Raw genomic sequence first — 24,202 nt, forward strand, 5'->3', positions numbered from 1 at the left:
CTGAAAATGAAAGTGGAAAGCATGCGTGAAGCGGGATTTAAAAATCTTCAATCGCACAGCGACAAATCTCTGGTAAAATTTGTTTTGAATGAAAATAAATTGTTTTGTTTGTCCTCTACTAAATTGGTCTTTGATTTTTTTGTTCATAGGATGGGTTGGTAAGTAAGAATATGTTTGTTCCAAAGTGTGCAAAAAAAAAAGTAGGAGGGTATATTGCTAGCCTAAAATTAACAAATACGTATTTATTAATGAGGTATTTTTTATCAGTCGTTCAGGAAAAGGTAAAAAAAAAATTTTTTTAAGGTGCAGTGATGATGATATAAGACTAAAATTTATATTTGTTGCTATGTATAGGAGATGACCCATAAGTTGCTGTCATGAAGAACCTGACACGAGTTTTGCTGGTGGCGGGGGCCCTGGGACTGACCAGTACTGTGTTCGTGTTGTACAGGCTACTGACAAGTTCTGAGGGTAGGTTGACTTACTGTCACAGTTAACATTTAATTTTATTATACTGAAATCTAATTGGTTTAGATGCTGTTTATAAAATGCTTTATTACCCTCAGCATTAGCAGCACACTTGGCAACGGGTAACACAACAAATACTTACCTGCGCGTAAATTATGCCCTTATGATTCACTTTAAAATTTATGTCAGCAGTAAATTTTTTTTTTTAAATTAAGACATTCAGTAAAATAAAATAAATAGTGCCTCTTTAGGAGGGTAACAGTTGAAATTGACACCCCCAAGAAAACCATTGTCAACAGACGCTCAGCTAGGCTTGGCTGCGTCTCATGAAATAGTAGCTGTCTCATGAAACAATAAACTTGCTATTGTCCCCACAGCCAGTAAATGGGTATATAATACTTCTGTATTTTATTTAGATGACGATGATGAGGATGAGGACAAGAGACAGAGTGCCACGTCTAAACAGACCGTGATAGAACTGGATGTACCGCCGAAAGCCGTGGGGAGCATCATAGGGCGACAGGGGGCCAACATAAAGGAGGTCAGTAGGTCAGGGGGTCAACATCAAAAGGGTCAGTAGGACAACATCAAAAGGGTCAAAAGGTCATTAGACCAAGAGCAGAGAAGTAAGGAAATGTAATGATATAACTACTTAGTTTCAACTATTACTCTGATTCAGTGCAGTGAACCTGCCTGTAACAGTGCTTTCAAGCATTCTAGTGAGAGAGTAAATTTATCTATTTGAACAGAATGTTTTGAAATAGAAATATTTTCAGTTATTTCATGTTTGGCAATTATGAATTTTGAAGCATTAAATTCTGATCGTCGAAACAAAGTTAGGTAGTGTCCTTTCGAACCTTTTAAAAGTCCAGTTGTATTGTGTAGTTATATTCTAACATTCAATGATCCCACTGATTCCATGTACTAGTAAGATGTTCAGTAAATACAGTTGTTTAACTTCTTACACTACATTCAATTACTTTGAATATATGTAAATAATTTACTTTCATGCCTATGCATGTATGTGTACAAAGTATAGTTACCAATACCGAATGATTTGGTTGGTTCCCTGTAGTCAGCCTGTCTGAAGTATACACTCAGTATTATTCCTAAAAGTCAACGATTTGGTTGGTTCCCTGTAGATACAGAAGACGACAGGAACACGCATTAACTTCAAGGACGACAACAAGTCGGACAAGGACAGCCAGCGGACCATTATCATCAGAGGCTCGGCCGAGTCCGCTCAGCGGGCCGAGCTCATCATCCGCGAGTTGGTGGCCAACATGCCCGTGGTTCTCACTGAGGTGATGTTTGTCCCGTCGAGTGCGCTCGGTAGAATAATTGGTACGTGTGTTCATTTTGGGGAATTTACTTTATAATATGTTGTAAGAAACTGTAAATTTCTTATTTTATGCAAGCAGGGCTCGACAATAAGGCTTGTCCGCTTGTCCGGTACCAGTTAAAATAATATACGGACAAGTGAATATTGCTTGCCACTTGTCCGACTGGACAAGTGCATTTTTATGTAAAGAAGTCTCCAACATTAAAAAAAAAAGAAGAAGAAAGTTTTGTGATAAGTTTATCCATAGTCTCGTTATAAGTTTATCGATTAGTTATTTCGAATTTCGATCCCAACATCAAATCGCAATGAAATTGAGTTACGCTTGGTCGGGATTGAAGTTCATTAATTTCAAACAACTTTCAATATTGAACTGTAAAGGTGTGGATCTTAGTTCTTACAAAGTACTAAACACACATGTTAAGAAAAAGAAAAGAAAAGGTAGCAAAGATAAAGGATTATGGAAGGAAATGTAATTTATTTTAGGTTTCATTCATCATTGATAGGCTATGATGACTTTCCATGTTTAGTTTATAAAACAGCTAAGAAATCAATGTAACAGTTACATGTATTTTTAAAACTGATGCTAAATTTCAAATGTCTTGTAATTTGCCATGACAAAGCTACAGCTGACAAATCATGTTTAATGTTATATGGAACAAATACATTCAGGAAAGACATTTTAAGTTTCCATTTAAAAAGTCAGGTTATTGATTATAGCTAGAATAATCAATAAAAGACTTTATATAAGTAAAATAGAACTGTAGTTTTCAAGCTGACAATATTTGATCTTTAATACTGAAAATTTTTCGGACAAGTGAAGTTGAAGTTCGGACTTGAAAGTAAATGTCTTGGTCACTTGTTCGAATGGACAAGTAGGAAAAAAAGTTAATGTAGAGCCCTGGCAAGTACTTTAAACCCCAATACCATCTTTTTATATAAAATTGTGAGGATATTAAATTTTGAATGGTAAAATTTTTATCCAAAATTTAAACAAATATTTAGTTTTTAACTCTCAGAAAGTAATCGCGAGATTTCATAATTTGCAAGATGTGCATCTCGTGATTTTACGCTGATATTAATTCCTTGCATGTAATTAGGAATCTACAGTTTAGTACTTGTTTTAAGTAAGTAAGCTTTGGATGTTTATACTGGGGAGTGCACTCAGCAGAATGAAGAGAATCATTGGTGTATGGGTTGTGAGGCATTTATGGCATTTGCTTTTGTGTTAACAGGAAGAAATGGAGACACAATAAGGGGCATTTCAAGGTCATCTAACGCCAGGGTCTTCATTGACCGGACGAAAGACGAATACCGGGACATCGACAGAGAGATCCAGATAACAGGGACTAGAGAACAGATAGACCTAGCCAAGGTAATTACCAGGACAATGTATTGGATTGATATGTTGTTTGATTTATTGAATTTTAGATTTTTTAACTAATGAGTAGCATGTTTGACATATGAGCTTAGGCTTATTTTTAGATTAATTCGAACCCTGGGAGACCATCAAATTAAATGTATTGTTTCTTAGGCACAACATCATATTAGTTCTAATTTAACTAAGCAGAAAGGTAGTATTAGTTCTGTTTACACCCCTTTTAAATATTGCAATAAAATTGATTAGTGAGTAGGCATTTCACATAATGCTGCAGTCCCTACAATGTTGCAGTCCCTGCAATGCTGCAGTACCTGTAATACTGCAGTACCTGCATCATCGGAAACCCATGGCCAGTCTCGCATACGCTTACTGAGCATATGCGAGACTGGCTGTGGGTTTCCGACGATGCAGTACCTGTAATGCTGCAGCACATGTAATGTTGTAGTCACTGCAATGCTGCAGTCCCTGTAATACTGCAGTACCTGTAATGATGCAGTATCTGTAATGATGCAGTACCTGTAATGTTGTAGTCCCTGCAATGCTGCAGTACCTGTTATGATGCAGTATCTTTAATGCTGCAATCCCTGTAATGTTGTAGTCCCTTTAATGCTACAGTCTTCATAATGTTACAGTCCCTGTAATGCTACAATCTCCATAATGCTGCAGTCCCTGTAATGCTACAGTACCTGCAATGCTACAGTCCATGTAATGCTTCTGTCCCTATAATGCTACAGTACCTGTAATGCTTCTGTCCCTGTAATGCTACAGTCCATGTAATGCTTCTGTCCCTGTAATGCTACAATACCTGTAATGCTTCTGTCCCTGTAATGCTACAGACTCTGTAATGCTACAGTACCGTAATGCTGCAGTACCTGAATCAAATTGGATATTTTTTTGGCTTTACATATTAATTAATCTACCGGTGAACTGTTTTTTCTGCTGTTAAAATACATGATTGTGAATTGTCTTTGTCAGAGAAAAATTTGAAGAAAATCACTTGCTAAAAATTTTTTAATTAAATTGAAGGTTTTGGTTTGTCATCTGTCACCGAAGGGGAAGGGCACCATAGGATAAGGGGAACTAACTCGTATAGGCCCAACCCAAGAGACAGGGGGTCAGCCTATAGTTATTAGGCTTATATTGACCTGTAAGTCAAATATGCATAGAGCTATAACTCGAAGGCAGGTTTTACAATTTATTAAGTGATTTGAATTAACTATAAAATATCAACAATAATCAAATAGAACAAAGTCAAATAGAACAGGATAAGAAAATAACTATTTCTTGAAATGCCAAATGAGTCAGAATGAAATTTAGCTCGATATTGCGTAGTCTACTGACAGACTGGTGGACAGTCAACTAGATAGTCAGTATGAAGACAAAAGCAACATGAGGTAGCGGCCAAAAGTGTCTGACTGCCTTGAATAAATTTCTAAATGTATAAATTTATAATCTAAAAGATAATTAATAAAAACTCTAAAACATATGTTACACAAAATGACACCATGACAGATGCTAGATAAACAGTCAAAAACTATTGATATATTATTTATTTTGCCACACCATGACAGATGCTAGATAAACAGTCAAAAACCATTGATATATTATTTATTTTGACACACCATGACAGATGCTAGATAAACAGTCAAAAACTATTGATATATTATTTATTTTGCCAGACTTTGATTGAGGAAAAACTGCAGGAAGAGAAAGTGTTTAGAGCCAAGAAATCGGTGATGGAGGCCAATCGTGACAAGCGCACCAAGCCTTCAGGAGATAACAAAAACTTCAAGAGAGAAGAGACACCATTGGAGAAAACAGAACCAGGTGATTAAATAAATTATCATATTAGTTGATATTTGATAATAATAAAGTATTACATATGATTATGTTTTTGTATTTGTTCTCTTGTTTAAAAGATTTGTAAGGAGATTTTCAATGATTTTTGTTTTCAGACTACTTAAGGAATGGATTTATTTTTTACTAGATTACCACAAAATTATATAATAAGCAGTTTTTGCTTTATTATCTAAAAATCATTTCTTATTATTTGATTTTTTTACAACCATATAGAATATTAAAACCATCATAAAATAGATGCATTATCGTAAAATTTTATTATAAAAAAAGATGTTAATTGGAAGGAAATTTTAAAGGAACATCAAGTGGATTAAATACGTCTTGCAATTTAAACAATGTATTGTCTCATTGGCAAGTTATTTAACCCATATTAATAGAAGAGTTTGTTTAGCCAATCAAAATACATGTACATTTAAATAACAACCATAAAAATTAAATTATTTTGAAACATAATAGCATATTTTTAACATTTTGGATAAAGCACAGTTATGGTAAAACTCTGTTATACAACCTCAAACTCAGGCTGATGTTTTGTTACAGGGCCTTCACTACACACAGACAAGGTGTGTTCCTGGCCGTCGGGGCGGGAGTTTGTGGAGGTGTACGTCTCCTCGGTGGCTAACCCCCAAACCTTCTTTGTCCAGATACTGACCTCCATGTCACTCAGACTGGACGAGATCGTCAAAAGTATGTCACAGTACTACGCCACAGAAAGACAGGTGAGAATACATATCACAGTACTACGGCAATAATTGGTGAGTATGTTACAGGGCTATGCCACAGAAAAATACTAAGGTGAGTATATCGCAGTACCATGCAACAGAAATACAGGTGAGAGAACACTTAAAATAATATGTGAGAGTACTAATCCAGGGTAAGACAGGGAAAACATATAACTATGCTATGCTACAGTACAACAATTAAGCGAATATGAAACTTTGCCACTGAAAGTTGTCAGAGTACTATGCCATGGAACTGTCTCCATACTATGTAAGAGATAAGTTAAAGAACATGGAACAGGGCTATGCCACATTATGATGGGTGAGACAACACAGTATTACATATTATAAAACATATAAAATAATATGTCAAAGTGCTATGTCACTGAAAACACTTCACAGTATTACAGATTATAAAACATATAAAATAATATGTCAAAGTGCTATGTCACTGAAAACACTTCACAGTATCACAGATTATAAAACATAAAAAATAACATGTCAAAGTACTTTTTCACTTAAAGACAGATTGGCTAATTCCAGTGCAATGACATAAATCTGCAGGTGAGAAAGTTTCAGTACTACGCCACAGAACAACAGGGGACAAAATGTATGACAATACTGGTACCAAATCTCGTTCTAAACCCTGAATCTGGTCCTTTAGTAGGAACTTAGTACAAAGGATTCTGCTTCGACTGATAGTCAATTTTCCAGAGAAAAGTTAATTTTTCAGAGAAAAGTTATTTTCCAGAGAAAAGTTAATTTTTCAGAGAAAAGTTAATTTTTCAGAGAAAAATTATCGGATTAACTGATTATCAAATTAACTGTTTTAGCATTTATGTGGTCTTTGGTTTTGGTATGGAATTAAATATATCTCAATAATGGAACAAGACAACAGTACATTATCAATCCTTAGCGTATCACTGTAATATGTTAACTTACCTATCTTTCTGTAGGGTAATACCTTTATAGTTTTTTTGTCCATCATTATTTGTTCACCTGTAGTTCCATGGTACAGTTCCTGAAACGTTCATGGTATAATATTGGGATGTATTTTCTCATCTGTCATTCTGTTTCCCATCTTTGCCAGCCAATAATGTATACCTGTCATGATACCTGTATTCACTCACTTTTTGATGTACTTTTTCACTTTTTTGATGTACCTTTTCCTCTGACTATTTGTTATGTTGTATAATATGTTCTGAACCTCATATACCATCTTTAGTAAATAAACTGAAATTTAACTTGAATTTATTTCAATACTGCGGAATCATAAAATTTGTGGTGGCTCAATCATGGTATTCAAAGGTAGCCTTATCCCATGAATTCACATACTCCACAAAACCAGATTTTGAAAGCTGAAACTGAAAATCGAAGCATTTACCAAATAACGTCCCAACGAATAAGCAAAAAAACCCACAGTCCACGAAAATTGGTTCCTACGAATTTGAAGAACTCCAAAGTATTTAATACTTTCTCTCTCTCTGTAGGAAGACATGGTAGATACAGTCAACTTTGGAGACTTGGTAGCCGCTCCGTTTGATCAGGACGCATCGTGGTACAGGGCCCGTGTGTGTGGTTTTCTAGGAGACGACCCTGACCAGCTTGACCTGTTTTACCTTGACTATGGAGACAGCTGTTACCTGGACAAGGCCAAAGTCCGAGTGCTACAGTAAGTTTGTTGGCGTCATGTTATATTAGCTGTAGGGTCCTAACTTGTTTGAATAAATAGATTTGATCTAATAAAAATTAAACATTTTCAGAAATGTATGACAATCATCAATTTTATCAAAAAAGAAGAAAAATTGGTTGTTCAAGAAACAATAAGCGACCTTTTAACCTTTCTAAAATTGTTACAGAAAAATCCCTAAAAAATTTTTGGAGTGAGTAAGGATGTTGTTTTAAAGCTTACAACCAATATAATATCTGCTTATTTTTCAGATCCCAATTTTTAAGCCTCCCTTTTCAAGCAGTAGAGTGTGAATTGGCCAATATTTGTCCAAAAGGTAAACAAGACACATGAACAACCATTGAAAGTGTTAAAGATTTTGATAAAAATAAAATGACTTAGGTTACACCATGCATGATTTTGGACAACTGAAATGATAAAAAATCTAAAACAAAAACAGTGACTTGATTTAGCTTCTATTTGCTATTTAAACAAGTGTATTTATAATGGTAATTGGAATTTCCTGCACATAATTAGAAATAAAATTTTGTAATAACGAGCACTGTTCAAAATAAAAAGTAGACAAGTTTTACATATTGTATCCTTCTTATTGATTACGATAGAGCTATTACTAGATATTTGTAAACTTTCTCCTGTGGATTTCTCTGTGATAAAATTACAAATTGATTTTGTAATTTTAAGTCAAATACATTTCATCAATGACAATTTTAAACATTTAATTGCACAATTCATGAAAATTATGTATTAAATATTTAAATAATAAGGAATTATTCTTTAAATATTATGAAGGGATCAAATACAATCGGACGTGAACAAAATCTGTTCATTTCTTATATAAAAGCTCTCTTCTGCAAGGTGAAGTAAATCTGATTTGAATTCAGCATGTTCAGAGAAATTGTTTGGACTTGAAGTTTTAGCTAAAACCATAACCAGAACCACTCGTTCTTAATTCTTTTGATTCAGACTGTAACTTCTACTGCTGAGGTAGTCTTTGAAATTCCAGTTACCTTCAAGCAGACCTATCATCACAACTTTTACTTTCTTTTTCAACAGATGGGGATTCCTGGGAGGAGTCGGTGGTGGACCGATTTGAACAGATGACCTACTCCGCCATGTGGAAAGTCCTGATGGCCAAACTCGTGGAGACAAAGACGCTATCCACGGGGGAGAAGATCCACCTAGTGGAGCTGGTGGATACAAACGGAGAGAAGGTAGCCTGTTTATATTGTTTATAAATTTTTCTGTGTATGTCACACAATTCTGTGCGGGGTCCGAGGTACTGTGGAATCATTTAAATTTGTGGGGGTCAATTTTCGTGGATTGTGGGTTTTTTTTCTTATTCGTGGGGTTGTTATTTCAAAAATTTTCAGTTTTAGTAAGAAAACTAACTCTTTCAAAATTGTTTTCGTGGAGGATGTAAATTCATTGGAGAGGACTACCCAAGAATACCACGAAAATTGAGTCACAACGAATTCTAATGATTCCACAGTATTTATTTTTCTAGATATGTATCTTTTGGAGGCTGGGTGTCAAGGAATTATCTATCAGACCTCCTTAATATTCAAAGATGATTTTTTTCTGCAGCTATAAATCATTATTTCGTGAAAAAGAAACACAACATGTAATCTAAAAGTGGCCTAAACTTAACGCAAAAAAAAGATTACTAATGACTTTAGTAATACACATTTATTAAATGAATAATAATATGAAATCTGCATTAAACCTAACATTTAATTTTAAAGCTAACGTACACTCAAGTACGAAGTGTAACTTCTATATCTGTTTTTCCCCCTATATATTACATTGAAAACAAGAAAACTTATTTTAAATAAGTTGTCTGGCATTAATTTTGTCAGATTTAAAAAAGATTGATAAATTGAATTAAGCATTTGCACTTTTTGACATACATTAATTGAATTAGTTTTATGAAGATTTGTAAAATTGAACATTTTAAGCAAAACATCAAGATAGTTTTTAAGAGCCTTAATATATATCCTGTGCAAAAAATAAGGCAAAAAGATCTTTCTTTAGATCGTGTATATCAAATCTCAGGAACAGAAGTTTGGAAATTATCTAAATATTACGCCAAAAATTCTAGAGAAATTTTAAATTTATCAATCTTTTCAAACCAGATCTTTTCAAAACTGACCAAGGGGTTACTTTAAAACCATTTTTAAAAGCAGTTGGCCTTTAATGAAATGTATACTTAAAAGAGGAAATGGACATACCTTTGACACATACGTGTATTTGAAATTATTCCTCACTGAATTACATGTTATGGCCATAAATATGATATTTGAAATTTTAGGCATGCATATCTCATTGAAAATTGTTGACTATTAAGCCTCCTTAAATATTATTCTTTAATGTTAAATAAAGTTTATGATAAAAGAGGAAAGATCTGATGCTATGATTAATTTACACATTTATTTAGGATGTGAATATTGCCAAACAACTCTGTGAAGAGGACCTTGCCAGATGGTGCTGAGAGAGAGAGAGAGAGACAGAGAGAGAGAGAGAGAGAGAGAGAGAGAGAGAGTGAGAGAGAGAGAGAGAGTAGGGGATAAATGTTGGACACAGATTGTGGTAAATTTTACTAGAGATACTGTTGTAAATAATAAGTAGTTCATATTTTGTATTAAAGAATCTTACTACATTTTTGATTTCTTGTTACAGTTGGATTTTCTCATTCATCTGATGGATGTGAATATGAGTGTTGATTAGCTTTTTCAGCCCATCCTATTACCAAACACCATTTCATATGTTATAATGAGTTTTAGAATTGAGCTAATTCTAGTTTACGATGAGATTTGTTGAAAAGTCAATTTTAATTATAATACACGCTTCATATGAGTTAATATAATTTTTTTTATCATCATGATGGTATCATATCAAAATTGTAAGAGATGAGACATGCATTGACCTTTTCTCCTAATTGAACTCTCTGTGTACTTGTATCTTATTTGGAAAATCAAACTTAAGTCATTAGGAACACTTAAGAGTAAGATTGGTTTTTTAAATTGAAATTTGATTTATTATTTTTTTTTCAGAGGAAAAAATTTCAGAAGTTGTACACACATGTATTATTGTATTAACATGTATATATTATTCATATTGTCAAGCTAGTAAGGAGGCTGGATGATCAACAAACAAACCATCAGACCTACCTAACATTTTAAGATATCAAGCCCCCTCCTTGAATTATAGTTAAAAATGTTGCCCACGTGTCTGAACCTCTGGTATTTTTAGCAATTACTGTTTATGTTCATCTTTTACAATTCAGGGCGTTGTATGTCATTGTTTATCGTACATTAAAGAAAATGTTGTTTTGCTTCCATCGTTTTGTTTATTTTTACATTTTTTAAAACAAAAACAAAAAAAGTTACCGACAGAAGTGGATATATTTAGATGTCAAATTTTTATTTAAATGTTATGTTTTTTGTTAGTTTTTGTTTCATGTGGCACAAATTGCATTTAAACATTATGCTTGTGAGGTTAAGACTAAGATAAAAGGGATTATCTTAATTACAAAATAAATCTAGAAAACTTTTAAAAAATACATTAAGATTCGATTCCTTGCAAATCAGAGAAAGTGTTTTATTTCTAAACTGTATATTGTGGAAAAATCAAATGAAGAGGGAAATAGTTTTGTTATTTGAAGACTATAAAAATCTGATATTATATACATGTATAAAGTGCATGTACATGTATAGTTTAGCTATAGTTAAGATGTAGAGAAAATTTTTGAACGAGTTTTATAGTTACAAATGAAAACCTGACAAATGAAATATAAACCTAATAAAGAAAAGAATGAAAATATACTCTAAATAATTCCGGTAAGCAACTACATGTCCTTAAATTGTAAATGTTGCTGTGTTGTTATAAGTTTTGTATTTTTTCCCAAATTTCAGAGCTTTACTAGGTACGAATTATTAAATTTGAATTTTATTCACTGAAACGTTCAACTTTTATGATTAACAAAGATTAATCAGTTCATGCCTTACAACCTCCACTCCTTTCCGAATCTGAAATACGGATGTTACTTATCTGCGCCATATAATTTAATTAAAAAACTGTCATGGCTTCAACGCATGACTGCTTTTAAGGAAGATAGTAGTATTGTATGAAACTCAAGTAGACACGATTTTTAATACGTAACACGATTTAGAGCAGTTATTTCATTATAAAAAGACTGAGACTATTCACTTGTCCTCAGTTTAAACCGTTATGATGGCGCTCACTCTCAAACTGATTGTTGTCTTGGGCACTTTGTTGGTGAACTTGACACCTGCTCAGGGTAAGATGTTTTATGATTGTGTTGGGTTTGCAATTCATTTTTCATGCCAGTTTTATATACTTGCTAGAAACCAGTTAACCGTATCATAACGTTTGAACATTTGGGTTTTTTCCTTGTTTATTTGCTATTGACTTAACCTATAAATCTTCTTATATAAGAAGGCATGTCACCTAACACATGCAGTCTGTAAAACCAACTTCTCTGTGCATGGTAGAATTCTTCGCAAGGTTCTGTAGGGCCTCTTTGTCTCTACTCTTTCTCGCCGTTGATACCAATATTTGCCATGTCTGAAAAAGACATGATCGCAAAATATTAGTCCCCGGGAACCAGTTTATCTTTAAAAAATCGCGAAATAAAGTTGTCGCGAATAATAGTTTGTCTACAGTATTTTCACCTGCATTACCACCAAATTACTTAGAGTTGTTTACCTCATCCTACAGTTTACTTATCAAGTTCCTGTATTGTTGATTAATAACTAGATGAAACACATTTTAGGTGTAAGATACTTCGACAGACCTTCTGTATTGGAAAGCAACCAACTAAATGAGGTAAGAAAATCACAAATTGTAACCCACACCCACCAACTCTCACAAAAAAAAATATGAACGAAGAAACCTTTAATTTTTCAACAAAAATGTTACTTTTTAGATCAGTCTATATGTTTCGTTTTGTTGATTTTCCTATATGTTTTTCTCCTGCAAGTATTACCTTTTTATGAATTTCAAATGATAAACATTTTGTAAATCAGGGAAAAGAAGGAGTAATTGGAAATACACCATTTCTTAACGAAAGAAACTTGAATGGATTGAATGAGGTAACATATACTGCTTGATTCTTGATTGCATGGTATATTGTTTTCTTTCACTCTACAAATCCATGCATTTTCATGGTAAACAATTAAGTAAATTAATAAGGTTTTTCTTTTTTGATTTTTATGTTTGTGTATATTTTGGCCCATTTAAGCACACACGAGACGTTCCTCAATTTTATATAATTGTCCTTGTTATTTTATTGCATATTTATTAACATTTAAACCTGCATGTTTATTCTCAAAAAATTCTGGGTACATTACCAAGCTCTTTTCGGAGCTAGAATATTTCGAATTTTTCTTAAAATAGCATGCAAAATGCAATTGAATGCTTATAAATAAAGCCATACTATACATTTTCAGTTGAACACTTTTTATCTAAATAAAAAAAGAATCATATAACAAAAATATAATTATAATCTTACTAAGTGGAAATCTTCACATTGTGGAGATAAACTTTTTTTAAGAAAAAATGGAAGATAGTTCTCGTATGACCTTAAATAAGAAAGATGGCCATGCATGGTAAACGAGCCATGTCTTAACATTGATGACCGTCATTTCTTTTCTTTTTTCAAGTGAAAACACACATTTTAAGATTATATCGTTTTTAGCTACCATGACAAGTTGTGTTTTAATATAAATTGTAAATAATAGTACATTTATATAATTAAAACGTTTTTAACTGTATATAATGTTTGTATTGAATTGTTAATAGAAGTTTATAACAAGTTTGGTATATGAACTTCATTGCTCGAATGAACGGTTTATGAACCTTTTAATTTTCTTACCTTTAAGATATAAATTATAAATTTATATACCCAAATAGTTATTGGTTGTTTGAAAAAAGAGCATTTTCCATGGGTAATATTAAGAAAATGTTAATGTTATAAAATGCAATAAATGAGTAAATATTGTTAGCAGGGAAAGAGGGAGGCCACCGGAAGTCATCCCACTTTAGTGAGAAGAGACCACAATGAGACCGGCGGCTGGCATTGGTTTCCCTGGATCTAATCTACAACAAAAACAACTGTAAAAAAGCAACATAGAATACTCGATGTCAAATAAACCACACAAACGAATTCAAGTTGTTGGTTTTCTTTTCTTTTATTATTTTGTACTAGTATAGCTTCAAATATGACATATTTGTACTAGAGACATGACTAAATTTAATGTACTCAACTTTTGAAATCGTTTAACCTATGACTGAGCAACCCTTGTAAGTATAAATATATACACGTCAATCTAAAGAATAAATACATGTATCATTGTATGCATAAATATATGCATTTTCATAAGTAAATGACAGCTGCTATCATTCAAAGTTGAAAACGACCTCGATTAAATTTTTTATTCCAAGTCAAGTTCTTCGCAAACTGAATAAATGTTATAATTGTAATCGGGATGTTTAAAATTCATTCTTTAAAGTCGGAATTACCATGTCGTAACAACGACGGCAGACATTTTCTATGATACTTGGCATCTGTTGACAATTTCCACATTTACGCGGAGATTTCTCCGACACTATCCTCCGCTTTTAGATTTCAACGAACATGCTCGATTTGACGTTAGTTTGTAGTTTGCAAAGGTAAAAGAACGGTCTCAAATCAATACCGTTTCAAATTTTCCAGAACTTGTCATTAAAAGCGAAAATACTGATGTTATGTTGATAAGACAAACCGGAATAGATGGTGTGACGTCATAGATTAAAGTTCAATGGTAGCCCCTATGGCGGCGGGAAATTTAAATTAAGCGATCGATTTTCTTGATCTATTCATTGTTTCGGGGTTTTTAATGAAAATAAATACGATTTACAATTAAAGTAGATGACAATTAATTGATTTATTGTACAATATATTTTTAGTTTCCTTCCCCTTTAACAGCCACCTATAGGACTTTTTAAAAATCCTATAGGATGATCAATATTTCCTGTAGGAGATTCAATTCTCCTATGGGAATTATCATTTTCCTATGGGATATTTATTTTTAAAGGTAAATATCTCACCTGTCAGGTGAAACACACTAAAAACAAAAGTGGTTATATACTCTCTAGACAATGGTCTATCATTTGGTATACATGGACTTTTCTGAAACTCCATCTTAAGCGGGTGCAAAAATGCCACCTTGGCACTGGCATAATTATCCGGCACAGTGTTACACTTTGGAAATATATTTCTTTTGGCAGATTTTCAAAAAGACGTCAAATATATTTTTATAGCAAAGAAACACATAAACACATGGACATCATATTTTGTTACATTTCCTTGAAAATACAAGACCTTTGTACCATTTCCAGAGACAACGCGCATCAAAAATACAAAACAAATTAAACATATTTTCTGTTTTTGGATTTAAAACATCCTCTAGAATTGCCTTGGAATGCATCTGAATGAATCTGAAATACGGATGTTACTTATCTGCGCCATATAATTTAATTTAAAAAACTGTCATGGTTTCAACGCATGACTGCTTTTAAGGATGATAGTTATATTGTATAAAACTTAAGTAGACACGAATATCAATATGTAACACGATTTAGAGCAGTTATTTCATTATAAAAGACTGAGACTATTCACTTGTCCTCAGTTAAAACCGTTATGATGGCGCTCAATCTCAAACTGGCTGTTGTCTTGGGCACTTTGTTGGTGAACTTGATACCTGCTCAGGGTAAGATGTTTATGTTTGAGTTGGGTTTTCATTTTATTTTACACGCCAGGTTTATAGACTAACTGGAAACAAGTTAACTGGATCATTAGTTTTGAGAATTGTTTTTCTTGTCTATTTGCTATTAATCTAACGTATAAATTTTCTTATGTAAGAAGGCTTATCGCCTAACACATGCATACTGTAAAACCAACTTCTCTGTGCGTGCTAGAATTCTTCGCAGGGTATTCTAGAGCCTCTTGTCTCTCACATTTCTCGCTGTGGACCAATATTTGCCATGTCTGAATAAGGCATGATCGCAAAAATTAGTCGCCGCGAACCAGTTTATCTAAAAAAAAAATCGCGAATAATAGTTTGTCTACAGTATTTTCATTTCTGTATCTTAAGTTACCTATTTTCATTTCACAATTACTTGGAGTTGTTAACCTCCTCTAACAGTTTACTTATCAAGTTCCTGAATTATTGATCAATAACTAGATACAACACATTTTAGGTGTAACGTACCTCGACAGACCTTCTGTAATGGAAAGCAACCAACTAAATGCGGTAAGAAAATCACAAATTTGACTCGAATGTAACCCACACCCGCCACCTCTGACAAAAAAATATATGAACAAAGAAACCTTTAATTTTTCAACAAAAATGTTACTTTTAGGATCAGTCTATATGTTTCGTTTTGTTGATTTTCCGATAAGTTTTTCTCCTGCAAGTATTGCCTTTTTATGAATTTCAAATGATAAACATTTTGTAAATCAGGGAAAAGAAGGAGTAATTGGAAATACACCATTTCTTAACGAAAGAAACTTGAATGGATTGAACGAGGTAACATATACTGCTTGATTCTTGATTGCATGGTATATTGTTTTGTTTCTTTCATTCTACAAATCCTTGCATTTTCATGGTAAACAAATAAAGGGACTTAGACACGATTTGACTTAAATTATCCAAAATTTATTTTTGCATTTTCAATGTTTATGATTATAAATATAGAAGTTTATAATGCCCTATCAAAATTTGGAAGTCAGATATCAAGTTATGACCAAGATACAGAGCTTATAATTCTTTGTAAACAAAGCTCGAATATTTTCATTTTTGCATATGTATAGTATTGGTGTAATTTTGAATCAAATGTATCTTTCTGTTGTTGATAGTAGTATTTAAGAAGATACTGAATTAGTTTAAATTGTTTTTCACGTGTCATTTTTTCTTAAAAATGGTAATTCTCTGCAATACAATTTTGTAAACAACTATAAGACTCGAGCTTTGTTTACATAACAACCAATTCTTACCTCTGTATATCGCTTGTAACTTGACTTAAACATTCAATATTCTGGTCAATCATTTAAAATGCACCAGTACACCATATTATACATAATAAATAATTTTTTTTTTTTTTTATCTCAAATCGTTTCCAAGTCCCTTTAAGTCATTTGATAAGGTTTTTCTTTTACAAGCGGGCGCAAACGGGTGTTATTTTATTTTAAGTGTGTATATCTTGGCCCATTTAAATCAGAATTTTTTTCTTTTTTTAAGAGAAAACACACATTGTAAGATTTATATCGAATTTAGCTACCACGACAAGTATATATAAATATAAATTGTAAATAATAGTACATGCATATAATTAAAACGTCTTTTAACTATATCATGTTTGTATTAAATTGTAAATAAAAGTTTATAACAAGTTTGGTATATGGCCTTCATTGTTCGAATGAACGGCTTATAAACCTTTTAATTTTCTTACCTTTAAGATATAAGTTATAAATTTATATACCCAAATAGTTTTTTTGAAAAAAGAGCATTTTCCATGGGTAATAATAAGGAAATTTAAATGCTATAAGATGCAATAAATGAGCTAATATTGATAGCAGGGAAAGAGAAAAGTCGCCGGATGTCATCCCACTTTATAATTAGTGAGAAGAGACCACAATGAGACCGGCGGCTGGCATTGGTTTCCCTGGATCTAACCAACATAGAATACTCGATGTCAAATAAACTACACAAACGAATTCAAGTTGGTTTTTTTTAGTATTTTGTACAGGTAGCTTCAATTATAACATATTTGTACTAGGGACGTGACTAAATTCAATGTACTCAACTTTTGAAATCGTTTAACCTATGATTGAGCAAATCTTGTGTATTGTATAATCGCTGTAACCATAAGAGCATGCTAACTCAATTAAAAGGTACACCTAATCTTTCCGTTATATAGACATAGAAATAGAATTCAACAACTTATATAAGTATAATTACCCATAAGAGATCGATGTCAAACAAACTACACAAACGAATTCAAGTTGTTGTTTTTCTTTTTTAATATTTTGAACAAGTAGCTTCGAATATAACTACCCATTTAAAATCGATTTTTACTGATCGCATGCGACCTCTAGTTCATCTCAAGAAAATGTTACCTGATGTGTACAAAGATGCTTTATAAAAAAATAAAATAAGTGTTTTATTCAAAAGGAACAAAAAGCTAAAATGACTACAAACAAGGTAGCATTTATGCATTTAGCGGTTAATAAAGAATTAACTGCCCCAAATTATATTATAATCATCAATCATAGCTAGGCATAAATTAAGTTCAATCCAGACAATTTAATGTTGTCACTATAATGAACAGAAAGAAGATGCGTATTTTGAAAGTGACGTTAATTTGTGCAAAATATAAATGTATCGTCAAGGAAAATAATTTGTTCTGTACGAGCGTTGTATTGTGACGTAACGATTTGTTCAAATAAAATATGGACTTGAGCGGGTGTCCGTTTATTTTAGCATGTCGTGGACAATTAGGTCAGATCAACGACAACTGTTAAAAAAAGAAAAGAGAAAAAAAATAAAAAAAACAAAATATGTAGTTGCATTGATAAGCTCCATATACGAACACAATAAGTTTTTATGATTAAACATAATTAATTCTTCAACGTTTAAAATAAACACAAAGCATTGTTTAAGTCTATTTGAGCTACAATTTCATGTATGACAATAGCCGCGTTTCGAGTTCATCCGGAACAACGTTTTTATTCGTTGTTTAATCACGCCAGGTCAAGAATGTTCAGCAAGTAAACTTCCGGTTTTACGGCGTCTCATAACTATGACAGAACGAATTCATTTTTACGGGTTTCAAGTACCAGATCTAAAGAAGTATCTGCAAGACAGGGGTATAAGTTGCAGTATAGGCAAGAAAATAGACCTTGTGCGCTTGTGTGAGCTTGCAGAGGAACTTCGTCTTGAGGTAATCGTTCGTTCACTGAAGCCTGATTAAAAGCTAATTTTGACATTCGTAGTCAGAGCGACGAAAATGATAGTACCTATCATACATTTTATAAATAATTCAAATTCATATTTTTCATGGATGTTTTGTGGTGTATTATAACCGGGTTAAACACATATTCATTCTGTGCAATGATGGCTTTAGGTTTTGACATCTGCAAATGACGAAGAAGAGTACTCTGTGTTTGATGCAAGGCGCAGGACGGTGGCAGTGGGGAACGACAAAATTATTTTGGACCCTGTAAATGCCGTGACCGAGTGGTAAGACTTTCATTTTCACACTTTCTATAAAATTGTTTCTATTGACCATGTTGACAAAGCTTTTTAGTATTTATACATCAAACTAAACAATATTGGGTTAACACACACTTAAACCCACTTGAGTTTTCACAAAGTGAACTGAGCTTTTCAAAGCATTGGATATTTAAATACTATCTATATAGTGTATACTACTTTTGCAGGAGTAAGGATTTGGCCAGTGTACCAGACTTTGAATCGTGTGATGTGCTGGTATACTTAATGAGATGGTGTGGGTGGACTCACGAACGACTAAGACTTTATAAGCAGGATAATGGGTATCGTTTACACATGGCTTGCCATATTGATGATGTCAAGGCTGCCTATCATCTCCATCAGGAATATATATACTTGAGGGCAACCTGCATGCCTGAGACCAGACAAAATGCCCAGCCTTATGATGTCTGGATCTTGGCAAACAAGACAACTGGGGAAATTTTGTCAGGCGGATGCACTTGTGTGGCGTAAGTATATTCCAGATTGAGGTAACCTTAATATGTTACAGGGTTGTCTCTAAGACCCATGGAATTTCCTTCCCTATACTGACATAATACCCCAATTATTCTGGTATTCCCATTCACCCTCCTGCTAGGTGAGGAGCCCCAGACACCCTTCTTCTTTTTTAATGTTCCCTGCCATTTCAATTGTAAAGGGACAACCCTGCATTTCATTCATGGTATTCTCTGTTTCCATGAAAGCATAATCTCACAAAACTGATACAGTATAGAGAGGAATTTGTAGTCACATTCTTATTATTGAATAATTCAGGTTCATATTGCATGTATTTAGTAATGATTTACAAATGAAAAATAATTTAATTCTTATATATTTTTTTTCAGGGACAATGGAACTTGCAAGCACTGTGTTGCTTTTATATTCTCCTTATCAAGTTTTTGTGAGAGACACAGAGACCGAGGAACAGAAGTAGGCACCGACATGCAGTGTATCTGGGATAAACCTAGAAAGAAATCCAATCCCCAGAAGATCTCGGACATTGATATGAGGGTGGACCAGACGCATCCCCAACCAACATCCGCAACTACTGACTCATACAACCCGATCGTTCCCATTCAAGGTCCCATGGCCAACCATGAGAGGGACTTCTATGAATTATGTAGAGGTACAGGGGCGCTTCTGTTACAGACACTGTATGATGAGTCTTTTGTAAGTGCTGATGATGATGATGATGATAATGTTGTACTTCCATCAATGTCAGATGCCTGCAAGAATATGCTACCCCCTTATGACATTTTTTCTGTAACTGAAAAATTGAAGAATATTTTTGATAAGAAAATAATTACTGAAATTGAAGATCAAACTAAAGGGCAGGATGAAAATCAAGAATGGTATGAACAAAGAATCGGTAGAATTACTGCATCACATTTTTCATCAGTTTTACATTTTAGATTTACTGAAAATGAAGAGAACTATATTTCAAAAATGATTATGAGGAAAACTTCTAAAGCATCTGTACCTTCTATGGCATTTGGCAAGCTACATGAACCAGTTGCTAGACAGCTATATTTTGATAATTATAAAAAGCAGCACAAACACGCAGAGATTAAGTTATGTGGTTTATATGTAGACTCAGATTATCCATTTTTAGGGGCTTCCCCAGATGGTGTTATTAAGTGCAAGTGTTGTGGTGAAGGATTACTTGAGATAAAATGTTCCTTCTTGTATCAAAATAAAATGCCCAAAGATGCTTGTATTGATGACCATTATCATGTTGTCTTAGATGAAAATGAAAATATAAGACTGAAATTTGATTCTCCATGGTATGTACAAATTCAAGGCCAGCTAGGTGTGTGCCAAAAACAGTGGTGTGATTTTGTATTTTACACTAAAAAGGGCTTTATTGTTGATCGTATATATTTTGATGAACTCGTCTTTCAGAGAATTGTTGAAAAATCTCAGATGTTTTTTGAGAAATACCTCTTTAGAGCACTAAGAAAATTGTAAAAATAATTATATCTCAGCAGGAATGTGTTTTTAATGTCTTGCACATAAGTTTTCAACTCTTGTAAGAATGAGACATGTACAATTTTCTTAGATTTTATTTGATTATCATTCAAGAAATTTATGTTACTTGTTACATTGAAGTTCTATTACATGTATTTTATATAAGAAGTGAACACAATAAAAAATATTTCTGAACACAGGTGTCATCTATAAGTAAAGTAAAACATTCCACCATGGGACATCAATTCCTTACTTTTTGACCAAAGGCTTTTGAAGATTACAAAGAAATGCACATATGACAAGCATTTGATCAGCAAGGGGTTTTAAATTTGTTGGCATGGTATTGGACAGCATATGAAATGTTTTTAATCTTCCTATAGCCCTCTCTACATGGATGCGGAATTTTGCAATGTTCCTTGTTCTTAGAATTTCAGAGGCAGACAGATATTTACCTTTACCCCAGGAACACTTCCTTGTGAATGGGGGTATTATAAGTTTAGCTCTGCGATGAAGCAAAAGATCCCTAATCAAAAACCCTCTGTCTGCCATTATCTCATCTCCAGGTTGTATGTTGTCCAGGAATCCACTTTCCTTAGTGATGTACCTATCAGAAACATTGCCTCCCCACAAATTTGATATAAATGAAAATGCACCAGAAGGTGACACACCAACCAATGCTTTATAAGTATTATGATGTTTATAAGAGCTAAATGTCTGAGACTGAGCAGTTGGATTTCTTGGTTTCTTAATGAAAAATTCAGTACAGTCAATAATACAATTTACATTTGGAAACTTAGCTCTGAAAGATGAAGGCATGAATTTTTTCAATACATTTCTGGAAGGCCATTTTAATAAAGGTTTAAAGATTGTAAACATGAAATTGATCCAGGTGGTGAAGACTTGAGAAACTCTGGAGGTGGATACGCCAAATAAATCTGCCATGACAAATGTAGTCAAAGCTAGTCGCAATCTGACTAGAGTTAAAACAAACTCCTGAAATCTGCTGAGCTTCCTTTTTGGGCCTGACTTTGCATTTAGACTGTCTTTCTGATATTTTTTCTTTGCAGCACTCCCTTGTCCTGACCAATACTTCAATGTTGGTGAAGCCTTTTCCAAGATATCTTAATAGAGAGGAAAATTATTTATAAGAAAATGTTACCTTATTATAGAACATTAGATTATGATTAAGTTTTGTAATATATTAAATAATAAACTATGATCAACTTTTTTTTCATGTTGTAAAAAAAAAAAAATAAGTATTAACATTTTAATATCACTGAATTTATTGTGCACCAGTCCATACCATATACACCATTTAGGATTGTCTTCGATGGTAGTCCAGTATACATTTGTACATTTTTGTCATCTTTCACAACTTTGTTGACAAAAAGTTCTCTCATGAGTTTCTCGTGATCCTCAAGTTTGGTTGATTTCTGCTCCAGAACCTTGATATCTGCAGTAGTGAGTGTTGTTTGGATTCCTATATCTCTGGTTGACATGTCATTACTGCAAAAGCTGCCACTGATGTAACAGTGGTCCATTTCTACATGAGTACCTGCAGTATATTTTCAATGTAAGTTTTTGTGTAATAAGCTTACCTCTATTTAAAAAGCCAGAATCTAAAAAAAATGTTATTTTTTCAAATCAAAATTTTCACCTGTGACAGAAAGAGATCCAACTGTTGGACACTCATGATCAGTCACTTCAATTTCTTGATTAACTGGCCAACTTCCATTCAATTCTCCACTGACTCCAGCAACAAACAATGAATTATCATTATTAATCTGTGTTTGCTGAAAAATAATAATACTTAAATGAAAAATAAATGAAATCATGCTTTCAAAAGTACATTTTAAATAATCAGAAATACTAGTATTTTCATTGATCTACAATGAAAAATATTTGAGCACAAGTTTTGCTACTTAATTTATATCAGCAAATAATCTTACATACAAGTACACTTTCACTGGCAGCCGGGGAATCCACTCGGGGAGGAACTGAGATATCAAACTGAGTGTCTTTTACCATATACTGTTCTCTCTTAGATATTGAAGTTGTTGAACGCATCTAAATATAACAACTTATAAGCATTAAAGACTAGCATGTGTGTCTCTAAATTATAAATACTCAACAACTTATTAAAATGTTCAAAGCTCAAACAGTTCTCAATTTTGTGTTTCATCCTACAATATATCATAAATAATTAGCATTTTCCATCTAATTTGATGCAGGTTTTTAGACTATATATCTTGATACACAAGACACTCGATATACATCCATGAAATTGATCGATGAATCATGATACCAACGTTTGGATGTTTTAGCAATCAAAACCAAAACAAACCTTCAGACTTTCCTTAAAATTATTATATGCAAAGAGCTCTGGGTATGGATGATTTTCTGTTGGTCTGCCTTCCTTAAAATGAAGAGAGCATACTCTGTGGTTTCTCTTTGGCTCGTAATTTTCTCTTCTCAAGAGGTCCAGCCAGCGTTTTCTTAGTGCAGGCGCTTTTTTCTGGGTTGGAAAGGGGTAAAATCTTACATCTTTCATGTAACCATATCTTCCTCTTTTTCTCTCATCAGAATTACATCCCTCCGCAACACAAAAATAGGATTTTGTTTCAGACGACATTTAGTAACTATTGTAAACAACTTTTACCGGAAGTACGCCTGCTGAACATTTTCTGTAAATCACGTGATCGATGCGATAAAAAGCAAATAAAAACGGACGTTCCGGATGAACTCGAAACGCGACTATTTCAAGTATACTTTTCGAAAGATAATTAAAAATATTTTCCTTTAAAATCAGTTCATCACATTTACATTTTAGTATTTTAATACTCGCCTTTCTCGGACTTGTCTTGAGCTGGACCAGGAAAAACCATTTACACTGTCTGTATGTTCATCTACAAAATTAATTAGTGAAATTTGAATGGAAGAAAAGTTTGTCTTTTGCAGTATTTTTTGTTATTTGTTGTTTTAATTAATGATAGTCATAAATCAGTAAATTCTTCTGTGACTCTCCCGTGAGTTCAGAATTAACTATTAATGTTCTCCGGTTTGATACCTTTAAATTTGTCACTACAATATTAAATTCCGCTCTATATTTTTTATAAAAGGTAACTTAAAGGGAATTGGACACGATTTAAGATCAACATTTTATGTCTTATTTTTTAGATATCAAATTGCGCATTTTGAATGAATGACCAACATTTTAATGTTATAATCTTCTTTATTTACCTGTCTCTTGTTGCTATGTCACGGTGCCTGGTCGTTTCGACCTCACACACTATCGGTTCAAAGTAGTTTGGCCCAAAGTTTACAAGGTAAAATTAAATTCCTGTTTTGGGGATTTACGAAATCCTCTAGAATTGCCTTGGAATACATGTTATATTAAATATGGTTTTTTTTTATCATGAAAAAGGAACAAGTATGTCAGTTTTTACT

General features: G+C 33.1%; 2 protein-coding genes and 1 pseudogene across 3 annotated transcripts; 2 read left to right on the forward strand and 1 right to left on the reverse strand.

Annotated features, from left to right (window-relative positions):
• On the forward strand, positions 1 to 11,311 carry LOC128172991 (tudor and KH domain-containing protein-like). 2 transcript variants are annotated; one of them, XM_052838741.1, is made up of 11 exons: positions 1 to 72; positions 355 to 471; positions 885 to 1,009; positions 1,611 to 1,812; positions 3,043 to 3,182; positions 4,868 to 5,015; positions 5,589 to 5,767; positions 7,258 to 7,439; positions 7,709 to 7,773; positions 8,511 to 8,668; positions 9,892 to 11,311. In XM_052838741.1, exons 2-11 carry the CDS (start codon positions 378 to 380, stop codon positions 9,943 to 9,945), a joined length of 1,347 nt encoding a protein of 448 aa, XP_052694701.1. In that variant the 5' UTR covers positions 1 to 72; positions 355 to 377; the 3' UTR covers positions 9,946 to 11,311. The 2 variants fall into 2 exon arrangements, with proteins under 2 accessions (XP_052694701.1, XP_052694702.1); XM_052838742.1 differs by lacking the exon at positions 1 to 72 and adding an exon at positions 140 to 158.
• Positions 11,312 to 18,211: 6,900 nt separating this feature from the next.
• Positions 18,212 to 20,950, forward strand: LOC128172985 (uncharacterized). Its single transcript, XM_052838734.1, has 4 exons — positions 18,212 to 18,458; positions 18,642 to 18,757; positions 18,958 to 19,257; positions 19,633 to 20,950. Exons 1-4 carry the CDS (start codon positions 18,318 to 18,320, stop codon positions 20,753 to 20,755), a joined length of 1,680 nt encoding a protein of 559 aa, XP_052694694.1. The 5' UTR covers positions 18,212 to 18,317; the 3' UTR covers positions 20,756 to 20,950.
• A 1,126-nt stretch (positions 20,951 to 22,076) lies between these two features.
• LOC128173017 (THAP domain-containing protein 1-like) lies at positions 22,077 to 23,502 on the reverse strand (annotated as a pseudogene).
• Between the last annotated feature and the right edge of the window lie 700 nt (positions 23,503 to 24,202).

Source organism: Crassostrea angulata, chromosome 2 (assembly GCF_025612915.1).
Source record: "Crassostrea angulata isolate pt1a10 chromosome 2, ASM2561291v2, whole genome shotgun sequence".
Taxonomy (NCBI): Eukaryota; Metazoa; Mollusca; class Bivalvia; order Ostreida; family Ostreidae; genus Magallana; species Magallana angulata.